The 13,079-nt window shown below is 46.1% G+C and overlaps 1 protein-coding gene across 11 annotated transcripts in view; it reads right to left on the minus strand.

Moving 5' to 3' along the window:
- Positions 1–13,079, minus strand: part of TANC1 (tetratricopeptide repeat, ankyrin repeat and coiled-coil containing 1) — a 241,903-nt gene that overhangs the window by 27,017 nt on the left and 201,807 nt on the right. For all 11 annotated transcript variants that reach the window (XM_043894132.1, XM_043894129.1, XM_043894127.1 and 8 more), the window contains 2 exons: positions 4,250–4,486; positions 2,254–2,439 (listed from right to left, as the gene is read on the minus strand). In XM_043894132.1, coding sequence (XP_043750067.1) covers positions 2,254–2,439; positions 4,250–4,486 — 423 coding nt within the window. The remainder of the gene's footprint in view (positions 1–2,253; positions 2,440–4,249; positions 4,487–13,079) is intronic.

Here is a 13,079-nt window from a genome sequence, read left to right on the forward strand (position 1 = left end):
AAAAAAGTGAATTTCGGCAACACTGTTCAGGATTACTAGGTACTCAGAATTCTAATGAATTCCAGCATGACCCAAATATGCCAGGCTCATCAACAAAGGACAGGGGAGATCATACAGAGTGCAGCTTCTGCATAAATCGCCAGAAGATGGTGAATCCCTTTTTTCACAAGGAAGGAAAACAAGGTGATGTATATACCTTTTCAATAAAATAATGCTGCTTCAAATGCTTTTTCCACTCACATTATTCTTCTCCCTCTGTCAAACAGCAGGGTGCGTCACAGGGGTGGGGGCAGGGAGCTAGAAGTATCTGAGCCCTGAACCGGAGTCAGCCTCCACCCTGCTCACCGGCAGCCACAGGAGAGCAGAAGACTGGCCATCTTCCAGGTTCCCAGTCCACTCACAATAAGGGCCCCACATCCTAGTCAGAAAACCCGTGAATGTCACCTTACGTGGGAAGAGAGGGCTTGCAGATGTGACTGCGAATCTTGAAACGGGATGATTATCCTGCATTATCACGGTGTGTATTGTATAGATACTTGATACGATCACAGCTCTTTGTAAGAGGGACAGGAGGAACCAGGGTCAAGGGAAGGATGAGGTGAGATGACAGGAAACACACTCTGAAGACAGAGGCAGGGCCACAAGCTAAGGAGTAAGGTGGCTTCCAGAAGTTAGAGAAAAAAAAAAGAGAGAGAAACACCCTACTCTGAAGCCTCCAAAAGAAACATCGGCTTCCTGACCCAACTTAATTTCAGCCTTCTGACCTCCAGAACAGGCTGCTTCAAGCCACCGAAGTCTGTGGTCACTTACTACAGCAGCATGTGGAAACTAACACAACCCTCAAGCCTTTTGGTGAATGAGCCCTGTCCTTCGCCATGAAGCTGTGGCTGGCCATGCGGCTGCTTTTCCACAGCTCCTCACAGCCAGTTTCACAACAGCCCGAGACTAGGGTTATATCCAACGTGGCTTTGCTGTCCTTCCTAAGATGATATTTCACCTTCTGGACCCATGCAGATTTAGGGAACAGTTTAAAAAGGAAAAACATCCATATTCAAATATGTCAATTTAACACGTTCTCTCTGTATCTATGTAAATGGGTCTTTAAAAATATTTATTTGTATTTTTAATCTAAAAAACAATAAACCCACTATATAGTAATGTTTAATACATTTTTATGAAATGTACGTTTTCATTTTTTATGAAAAAGAGTATTTTTCTCCAAAACTAAAACATATTAACTTGACTAGCATTGTTTTACACTTCTATAAATTTCTTTTATGCCTGTCCTAAGAGAAGATAGCTTCTTTTTCTTATATGCTTCTGTATTCAACTTGCTGCAATATATTGTCATGGTTGAAGCAGTGTATATGTGTATTTTTGACATTTTAAATGCCGACAATAAGCCAGCTAGCTGCGTGTATATGTGTATCTGCTCCAGTGTTTTAAATGGTAAAAGTCAGCCAGCCAGCTTTGTACCCAAATTTACTTTGGTACATTTACATTTTACATTTGGTACATTTACATTTGGCACATTTACTTTGGTACAAAGTCATTGTGGGGAAGAATCTTAGAAACATTGGCAACCCTAATTGCCTGAAGACAACACAGAGGGAGAAATACATGGAAGAAAAAGGGTAAAATATTATTAACTTCACAGACACATGGGTCAGGAGGTGACAACAAAATCTTCGAATCGAGGAATACTGCCATCTGCCAGAAATAAGTGCTTGATGTAACTACTGCACGAAGTTTTCCTTCAGCGTAGGAACTGCAAATGACAAGCACTCTTACATGCTACCAGAGCATGTTCTATTTTAAACAGCTCTATTTTTAAAAATCCTTCGAATACTCAAGAACAAGTTTAGGAACAGGATTCCATGTGATTATTGTTAAAAGACCACAAGGACAAAAGGATGAGTCAAAGCGGGAAAAGGAGAGGAGAGCAGGACTCGAGGGTGAAAACAGAACAAGGAAGGAAGACAGGAAGACAGGAGGCAGAGCAGAGAGTAAGCAGCTGCAGGGGCTCCGGGCGGGAGCTCCCCAGCCCCCCGCCCACTTCCACTCACAGGAGGGGTATGATAACAGCAGGACATCTTTACACGTGGTGAAACCAACTGCTCTTTTTGGAAACCCTCATTTCCTTTCATTCCTTCAGTGCATCACAAGCCGGCAACTTGGAAGAAGGTGAGTGCGAAGTGCCCACACACTGGGCTCCCGTTTTCCCAGAAGTGCCCTGGGAAAGGCCGCACTCACCGCGCTGTGGCCCATGCTGGCGGCCGCAGTCAGGGCCTGCTGCAAGGCTTGGCTCTTCCTCAGCGCGCCTGGCTGGGGTGGGCCCAAAGACCACTCGCAGGTCAGCAGGTAGCGGAGAACGTCGCCGTGGCCCCTCAGCGCACTGTGGACCAGCGCGCACTGGCCTTTCTTATCCAAGTGGTCCACCTGGGGGAGCGGGCAGGAGCAAGGGAAAGCACAGCTGAGCATCACTTTGTCACAGTGACCCACATGTGCTGTGGACAAACCCCATCCCACTGCAGATGTATTGGGTTCGTGTCCCACTGTGTCTCTCTGGAGAGTCTCTGTCTGAATTACTGCAATTGATGCACTGTTCCAGACCTCGCGTTCCCTCTGTAGAACTAGTGATCACAAGGCATCCTCCTCGTTCCCTCTGTCTCTCTAGGAAGTGACCTGGAGCTTCGAGTTCTCTGGGGAGCAGGTATGAGGGCAGACAAAACCTGTTCTTCCCAACCCTAGTCACTGAGTGAAGTATCCTTAATCTTAACCTTCTGTGGCAAGCTATGATTTGGGGGGCAGAACAGTTCTTTAGTCACTGAAACAGGAAAGCCAGCAAAAGGGAGGGATCTGGAAAGATCCCAGCTCTGTACGAGGAAGGGCAGGAAGGGACTCCAAGTGGCATTTTATTGGGGAAGGCAGGTGACCCAGGTCATGCCAGCATGCCAAGTGTGGCCACAAAGGCAGGAAGGCTGGTCAGCCACGAAGGGGCAGTGACTGAGGGCTGCATACCCGTAATGGTCCAAGAGGCAGCAGATAACACGTCATTCCCTGTCTAAGCCTGGGAATCGTGGGCTGGGAGAGGACTTAGGGCCCAGCCTCACTTGCAAATTCTGAAGATGCTCTGCACCTCAACCCAGAGGCTCTGCCTACATAAGCCACCTATATGACTCCACCCCCTCCTACAGAGCTAGCCTCCAAAAAAAGCCAAGCCATGGTCTGGAAGTGGAAATGGAGGGGCGGTATGAGCAGTAATGAACCTACCGGGAAGGTTTAACAGAAGCATTTCCCTTCTTTCATGGACTAAGGAGGACCCATCCCAAGTGCTGTATTTTCAAGAGAAAAAAGCAAAAAGACTCCCATAGTTACTATAAGTCTAATGTCTTTTGTTGAACTTCAAAAAGCCTAACTATAAAGAAGAAAAACAAATACCAGCGATTTATTTCTGTTGCTGTTCAAAAGTACATTCTCCCTTCCCCAATAAAGTGCTTAAAATAAACAGAGTTTACTGTGAATTTGGCACTGTCCTCATTCAACCTATTAATACTGACAGTCCTTGAGCAACTTGTTAATAATATAGTTACTTTGCATTGTTTTAATATATTGATTTACTTATGCTCACACAACAGCCCTGCGGTAGACCCTGTTGTTGTACCCATTTTATGGATGAGAACACTGAGCACACTGGCTTAACTGGCCCAGGGTCCCAGATGGCAGCTGGAGAAATGTGGATTCGGGGCCTTCTAGTACCTGCTGCTATATGCTGAAGCACATGACTTCCAAGACCCACAGAACTCATTTTATTATTATTTTTAAAAAGACATAACATGAAATAAAAAGGAGAAAAAAAATCACATTTAAATCTTCAACTCATCCAGTGCAGAGTGAAATTCTGTAACAAGTTCTAGGGCAACACTTGCAGGCTTTTTAAAGGATGGCCTTACTTGGGCCTCTAATGACCAGGAGCCTCCCCTCAGGCAGGATTAAGCAGAATAAGAGCTTTGAACAAAACACACAGCCCCTTCTCCCTCTCGCAGACAATACACATCTATCACACACATACCCACATCAGGCCACATCACACACTGTAGCTCCACCCTTTCTGTTTATGTTCATTGCACCTTGACAAAGTAGAGGCAGAAGGGAGCCTGGCCCGGCCAATGAGAATTCTACCAGCAACGGGAGACACTTCCCACCTTTGTGGCCCCTTCACCCCTCTGCGGGGAAGGCTGTCGCTTACCCTCGCCCCCTTCTTGGCGAGCAGACACACCAGCTTCATGTGGCCTGCAGCGGCCGCGTAGCAGAGGGCAGTCATGCCGTTCTCCGACATGCCATCCAGGCAGGCGCCGAATTCCAGAAGCAGAGTGACCACTTCCTCATGGCCAAGGTGAGACTGGACGCATAGGATCGGGGCGTTATTTAACACTTCGGTCCTGTAGTTCACGTTGGCCCCTCCTAAAATCAGGAGACGGCTCACCTGTTGGAGAATGTCCCCCAACAAGATTAATTTCTCATGAAGTTGGCGATCATAACAATGTTTGTGGAGAAGGGTGGTATCCTTAGTCCAGTGGTTCTCAAACGTGAATGTGCACCGGTACGACCTACACATGCACTAAAGATGCACATCCTCGCTGGTGAGAATGCAAAATGGCACAGCTGCCTCGGAAAACAGTGTGGAGGTTTCTCAGGATCCAGCAATCCCACTCTGGGTACACGTCCAGAGGAAATGAGATCAGAATCTCAATGAGATACCCACACTGCCGTGTTATGCAAGCACTATTCACAATAGCTAAGAGTTGCAGGCAAACTAAAAGGTCAACAGATGAATGGACAAACAAAAGTGGTATGTACATACACTGGAATAGCACTCAGCTTTCAAAAGGAAGGAAATCCTGCCCATGTAACAACACAGATGAACCCTGAGAACACTGCTCACTCAATCATGTCTGACTCTCCGTGACTCCACGGACTATAGCCCACCAGGCTCCTCTGTCCGTGGAATTTTCCAGGCGAGAATATTGGAGTGGGTTGCCATCTCCTGCTCCAGGGGATCTTCCAGACCTAGAGATCAAACCTGCATCTCCTGCATTGGCAGGCAGATTCTTTACCACTGAGCCATCAGGGAAGCCGTTGAGAACATTAGGTCAAAAGAAATAAGCCAACCTTAAAGGGACAAATGCTATATGACTTCACTAATATAAGGGACATAGAATAGTCAAATTCACAAAAACAGAAAATAGAATGGTGGCTTCCAGGGCCTGGGAGAAGGCGGGGGAAATAAGACCTGTTTTAATAGGTGTGGAGATTTAGTTTTATTGTGGAGTTTTATTACTGCACAATAATATGAATAAATTTAACACTACTGATTTCTACCTTTAAAAATAGTTAAGATGATACATTTTATGATGTGGTTTTTTTTTAATCACAATGAAACAAAAATTTAGAAATGGCTATTCTCTGGACTCAGACCTCTGGATTCAGTAGGTCTGGCGGGGGTGGGAGTACGGTCTAAGAATATGCCTGTTTACTGAATTCCCCCCAGGTGATACAGATGCTGTTGTTCTGGGGATCAAGTTTTGAAAACCACTGTCTGATCCAAATAAAAACAGAACATTCATTTTGGGGGACAATGAAATAATCATCAGAGGATTAAATAATTAACAGTGAGATAATAAAGCCAAAAATAAGAGCATACATTTTTTTCTCTACAAGGAATTGTACCTGCAAGAAAAAGCAGAACACTTAAAAATGCTCATATGCTTGGGACTGTCAGCAGCACAAAACTCCTAGAAAAGCATCTGCTTTTCTGACTAATTGCTACACATCTACCACCCATGGAACGCCTTGGATCCAGATATAAAAGGAAATTCATTACCTATAGGTTTTAAAATAAAATCATTGAATACTTTATGTGAATTATAGCTATACTAATATTTTCTTCAAATCTCCAGGTCATTGGAAAAATGACACTCCATTAACACCTATTAAGATGCCCACTGCGTTTCTTCAAACAGTCCCCTTCAATGGTCTTGATCGCATCAATCACCCCCTGACAGACTCTGGCCACCTCTGGCTGCCCATGAGGAACGAAAACCACAGAGACTGCGTCTCTTATCTGACCAGAGACACATGGGATCATTAGAGGATACAGAAAGATGACAAGGAATATAAAATCTGAGGCATTTCAGTGATACGGTGCCCACAAAAGTAGCTAACAGAATATTTGCAAAGTGATAAATTATTACTCTGGTGGTGACACCACACCTCAGAACAGTGATACCATACAGACTGGTTAGAACCCAGAGTGTAAAACCTGCAGACTCACTGGCTGCCGCTGAAGCTTGAGCTCTGGGTGACCCAGCCCTTCAGCTGCTTCTCTGAGCTCCTCTACCAGCACTCTTCCCCTCACTTACCCACCACCCCCCTGCCCCGCAAAGGTGACCACATGGGGTCTAATGCTTGTCCTGCAACAAGGGCAGGCAGGTCCCACCTCCGGGGCTTCCACCCTCTCCCGTATAGTTCCCTCTGCCAGGAATAAATACCCTTTCCATAGATACGCATGACAAAGGGTCACCTCCACTGTGCCTGCTTCAATGCCAGGACACCAGGGAGAAGTCCCCCCACTTTCTACAGAATGCTCCCAGCCCTCCTCTATGCACACACCCCACATCATCCACACACCAACCCTGAGCACCACCGTCTACTCGGCATGCTTCATTTCCCACTGGGCCTACGGCACAAGACACAGAAGTTCACAGACAAAGAGGTAAACGAAGCCCCTCTGAGTGAGGATGGCCCACAAGTCAGTTCCTTCCCACTATGAGGACCATCACTTATAATTAAGGAAGGACCTCTTAAAGTGGGGGGTTCAGTTCAGTCGCTCAGTCGTGTCCGACTCTTTGTGACCCCATGAATCGCAGCACACCAGGCCTCCCTGTCCATCACAAACTCCCGGAGTTTACTCAAACTCATGCCCATTGAGTCGGTGATGCCATCCAGCCACCTCATCCTCTGTCATCCCCTTCTCCTCCTGCCCCCACTCCCTCCCAGCATCAGGGTCTTTTCCAATGAGTCAACTCTTCGCTTGAGGTGGCCAAAGTATTGGAGTTTCAGCTTCAGCATCAGTCCTTCCAATGAACACCCAGGACTGATCTCCTTCAGGATGGACTGGTTGGATCTCCTTGCAGTCCAAGGGACTCTCAAGAGTCTTCTCCAACACCACAGTTCAAAAGCATCAATTTTTCGGCGCTCAGCTTTCTTCACAGTCCAACTCTCACATCCATACATGACCTCTGGAAAAACCATAGCCTTGACCAGATGGACCTTTGTTGGCAAGGTAATGTCTCTGGTTTTTAATATGCTATCTAGGTTGGTCATAACTTTCCTTCCAAGGAGTAAGCGTCTTTTAGTTTCATGGCTGCAGTCACCATCTGCAGTGATTTTGGAGCTGAAAAAAATAAAGTCTGACACTGTTTCCACTGTCTCCCCATCTAGTTTTCATGAGGTGATGGGACCAGATGCCATGATCTTAGTTTTCTGAAGTGGGGGGAGGGGGAGATAAATTAGGAATCTGGGGTTAGCAGATATAGTTACTATATATAAAACAGATCAACAACAGGACCTGTACTGCACAGGGAACTACACTCGATATTTTGTAACAACCTATAAGGGAGAAGAATCTTAAAAAGAGTGCGTGCGTGCGTGCGTGCATGCGTGTGTGTATAAACTGAACCACTCTCCTGTGCATCTGAAACTAACACAACAGTATAAATCAACAATACTTCCAAAAAAAAAAAAAGGAAGCACACTTGTGCCCAAGTGACTAGACCCACCTCATCCTTCACAGAGTCACAGGGGGACCATCTTCCAACCTCACCAGGTCAAGACCAACCCAGCCCCCAGCTGCCAACCAGCACATGTGGACGCAAGGGCAGAAAGTCAGAGAGGAGAAATCAGGAGAGGTGTCCCTGTCCCCACAGTGACACGGGACACAACCTCGGGCAAACCCACCCCCACCAAGCTTGCTCTACAGCCCTAAATCGGTTTGCTCCTCAAAACAGCACCAGACTCAAGCAGGACTTTAAAGCATTTCAAAAGGGTAAGTGCCCAACAAAAGTCAGGGTTTTTGAGAAAAGGACTTCCCTCTGAGTAACCGCCAACAGTGTGGCAGCAATAGGACAATGCTGCTGGCACAGCAGGGGTTTTATCGAGGCCCAAGGAATGAGTTCTCAGGCGAGAAGAATACAGAGGAGAACCCCAACAGCTTTTCAAAATTTTCAAAACACACACACCAGGGACTTCCCTGGTGGTCTAATGGTTAAGAATCCGTCTTCCAATGCAGGGGGCTGAGTTCGATCTCTGGTTGGAGAACTAAGATCCTGCAAGCTGGGCGGGGGGTACTAAGCCCACCTGCAACTACTGAGCCCGGGCATCACAGCTACAGAGAAGCCTGCATGCCATAAGGAAGAGCCACACGCCGCCACAACTAAGATCCGATGCAGCCAAAATAAACAAACAAGTAAACATTAAAAAAGACTAAAGAGGGGGCATCATTTACCAACATTACAGAAATAAAGAAGATTTAAAAAAAACACACACTTAATATCACTGATGGGCACACTGGACTCTGGTCACCAAAGGACAGGCAGAAACTGCTTGCAAATTCACAGGATGACTTTGATCGCCAGTTACCCTCTCTCTCCCCTCCCCCATTAATCCCATCCCCTCTTGAGATTCATGAGCCTAAAAGAAAAAGATGATGGATTAAACAGTCTGAGTTCTCAATCAGCCTCTTAACTAACTTGCTGTGTGATTTTCAGAAAATTACTCAACCTCTCTGTGATTCAGGTGCTGTCTTAAGGAAATGACAGTACACCACCCCATTCTACTGCACAGAAACTTTCTTCTAAGAATGTTGAAAGGTGTTGCTTCAGTAATGTCTTGCATAATACTATATAAGAAAAGTCTTATGGAAGGTCTGTGCACAGAAGCAGAACTTTCCTAAAGGCATTTGTTACCAATTCTCTATTTGCCTCTCGGGAGAAACATTTCCTTTGTTGGTGCCATGCTGTGGGTATTTTTACCACTTATCCCCCCCCCAAGCAGTCTGTGACCTTCTCCAAACCCACGCTTCTTAACCCTGCTGCTGGGTGAAACCACCAGGGAGCTTGCAAGTTTCCAAAGCACCAGCCCCACCCTTGGAGATTCTAACTAGTCTGGGGCCCAGGGCTCCCAGCTGGTTCCCGCTGGCAGCCACGGCTGTAAACACACCAGGTGAGGAGCGCACCTGTGGAGGGAGCGTGGGCTTGCTCTCTGCCAGGCGCTCTTCCCACTGTGGGATCTGGGCACCTATCACTACCCTCACCTGAAAGGTGGAAATAAAGACAGCTTCACTTCCTTGGGTTGTTGTGAAGATTAAAAATGAACATGCCACACACACCAAGCACTTAGCACAGACCTGAGCTTCCTATAAGTGCTAAATAAATATGACTTGCTTTGTTATAATCACCTTTGAAGGGGCGGGGGGGGAGTGAAAGTGTTAGTCTCTTAGTGTCCGACTCTGAGACCCTGTGGACTGTAGCCCGCCATGTTCCTCTGTCCCTGGGATTCTCCAGGCAAGAATACTGGAGTGGGTTGCCATTTCCTGCTCCAGGGGATCTTCCCAACCCAGGGATCGAACCCAGGGATCCTGTACTGTAGGCAGATTCTTTACCATCTAAGCAACCAGGGAAGGTTAGTGGATCTTTTTTTTTCTCATTTATTTTTATTAGTTGGAGGCTAATTACTTTACAATATTGTAGTGGTTTTTGCCATACATTGACATGAATCAGCCATGGATGTACATGTGTTCCCTATCCCGATCCCCCCTCCCACCTCCCTCCCCATCCCATCCCTCTGGGTCTTCCAAGAGACAAGGGCCCCAGTCTCTGACCCTCAGAAGGCACAGGAGGGCACTCTGCCCCAGAAACCAGGTGACCCAGAGGACTTGCCCCGCTGCCCCCACCACACCAGGGCTGCTCATCTGCATGGGGCAGCAAGGAGACCTCCCGCTTATCTGAGGGCAGGCGTGGACCCGTCACAGCCTGTGGGCAGCTCCCCTTCACCTTCACCACCAGGCACATTCACAAGTTCTCAAGTGTTTACAGGAGAATCTCAGTGTCCAGAAAGAAGGCGAAAGATGACTGAAACTAACTCACTTGACCATATAATAAATGCCAAGTCTTCTCCCAAGAGCTTCAACATCTCAGTGAGGTGTCCCTTCACTCCACTATGCAGATTCTTTAGTGACCTTCACTTCACAGGTGAGAAAACTGAGGCTCAGAGCAGGTAAGGCAGAGATTAGCCCCGGGCACAACACTACTATCATATCACAGTCCAGCAGCTGAAGCAGCAGCTCTGGCTAAGATTACTCAGCATTTGGGGAAGGGGAAAAAGGGTTCTTCCTGTATATTTTTTCCCAACTACATGGAAATCTTCTGGTCACCACCACCATGAAGCTCTTCCTTTAATGACTGGAAATGGTGATATTACCTATACACACCTCTGGATTGGATGAATGCAAGAAAATGAAAAAGGGGGTAGGGTAGTAGGTAAAATGATGTGATCATGAGGAACAGAAGAGGTACTGCCCAGCATGTAGTAAAGTGGGAGGCTCAGTTTTCCCATCGGGAGGCTTTCATCAGTACAACCGGTGTAAATGCGTGCTTCCTAATAAATATGCAGAACACAACTGCATCCTTTCAGCCAGGGAAGTTAGGCCAAGGTCCACACCTAACTCCTATCTCCTCCCCTCCCTGCCTCCAGCTGTGAGAAGAATCACAATCTTAATTCCCTGGAGCTCACAGCCTTAGGAAGCCTGTGGCTGGCAGGCAGTCCAATGGGACTATGTGAGCAAAACAACCAACTGGACCGAAGCCCGGGGGCCCTGGTGGCCAGGACCCCAGAGGGCCAGCCAGAGCCCAGGCTGGCATGAGCCTGGCTTGGCTATGGTAGATCACATTGTTAGAAATCACGGGCATGCCACCAAAATTAAAATTCAACTACCAAGTAATTACTCCAGAGCAAGTAGCTTTAATTTACCAAAGTGGCAAACTGCAATTATTGCTCAAAATGACATCCTTTCCTGTATGACAACATTTAATACTCTCTAAAAAAAAATTCCTTAATTGCATGCATAATTTTAAATTACTGTAATTTGTTCAAGATTCTGTGAAAAATCACTCCCCCCCCCCCTTTTTTTGAAAGACAAAAGAAACAAAAGGATAATAGAAAGTCTTAAAATTCTGTGACTAAGTTATACAGTTTGGGGGGATAATGTTAGGTGTAGGCGACACTGGAATTCTATAAAACAAAGTAAAGATGAATAATTTTAAAATTGCAAATATGTTAAAGAGAAAAGTTTATAATCCCAGGCGGGTCAAGCTCATTACACTATTACACTGTACCTTTTCATTTATTGTCTTAAAAACTCATATTCAACAGAGTATGACGTTTCCCATTTACTTTTCTCCACATTAAAATAACTTTTGTGCCCATAATTCATTAAAACAGTGAAAACAGATACTTCTATTTTAATTTTTCTTTCTTTGTTCCTTGCCATCATTACAGAATTTTATTCATTATGGAGAAGCCAAAAGATATACTTTCAGCTGAAATGAGAGATGAAACTATTACAGTAAACTCAATTCCAGTTTCTGTAACAAGTAAAACAAAAACTCCAAACACAATTTCTTCATCACGTGAAATACGTCCTTGGCACGTTCTCTTCTTTCAGAGTAACTCTATCTAGGAAGGAAGTGCTCCTTTTGACCAGAAGCAGCAGCTTAGAGCTAGTGTTCCTTAATGACAAAAGCGGCTTCCCTGTCCTCACCCCATGAAATTGCAAGTGGCTTCAGTCAGGACACAGCCCTCAAGCCTACCCCTCTGCAGAGCTCCGGGTGGACACAGGGGTTCCTGGGAGCAGTTCTCCAGGGCTGCTCTGCTTCCAGGCGCCCTGTCCAGGGGTGAGCCCAGCCGAAATCCAACGAGCCCTCTGCCTCTCGAGACTGGAACCCTAACAGCACTCAGTCCACCTGGACTTTTGTATTTGCAAAGACCTTGTCTGAATCCACCAGGGGGGTGGTGGCCTTTCTCTAACCAACACCCAAGCTCTACTGGGCAGTAGGGCTGTGGGCGAGCCGCCCCAGGGTCAGAGCCCTGCTGGGTCCTTCCTGACATCCAGGCTCCTCTGTCAGCATTGTTACACTCTCCACTTCTAAAAACCAGCAAGGGGGGATGTAATGTACCCCACAGGACCAAAACCAGCAAGGGGGGGATGTAATGTACCCTGCAGGACCAAAGCCAATAATAATTCAGTATATTTCAAAGTTTCTAAACTAAGACAGTAGATCTTAAGTTTTCACTGTAAGAAAAAATTTATAACCATATGTGGTGTTATTTGTTCAACAAGACCTTTTGTGCTATAAAAACAAGTACCACATCATTAGGTTGTTCATCTAAAATCTACGTCAACTATACTTCCATTGAAAAAGAGAGAAAAAAAATAAGGAAATACAGCCTGCTCTCTGTATTAGTAGGTTCTGTATCTGTGAATTCAACCAACCACAGATTAAAAATATTTGAAAATAAAACTTTCCATAAAGTTCCAAAAAGCAAAACTTGAATTTTCTGTGTGCAACTCTTTACATAGTCTTTATATTGCATTAGATATTAGAAGCACTCTAGAGATGATCTAAAATATATGGGAGGATATACGTAGGCTATATTCAAATACTGTGCCCCTATATATGGGACTTGAGCATCCTTGGATTTAGGTATCTGTGGAAGGACCTGGAACGAATCCAAGGGACCACTATACACCAGGAAAGCAGGGAAGGGAGAAGAGGGGGCAGTGCTCTGCAAGGCCTCGATCCCCAGACACACGTCCAAGGTGCAGGTGCTGAGGGTGGGACATGTTGACAGTGGGACATGTTGACAGAGGCACAGAGGCTCCCCCGGGGCTGGAGAGGGTGTGGGGACAAGACTCTTCCATGGCACCATCTCTGGTCATGTGGGTTTGATGAACCAAAGTG

Source organism: Cervus elaphus, chromosome 33 (genome assembly GCF_910594005.1).
Source record: "Cervus elaphus chromosome 33, mCerEla1.1, whole genome shotgun sequence".
Taxonomy (NCBI): Eukaryota; Metazoa; Chordata; class Mammalia; order Artiodactyla; family Cervidae; genus Cervus; species Cervus elaphus.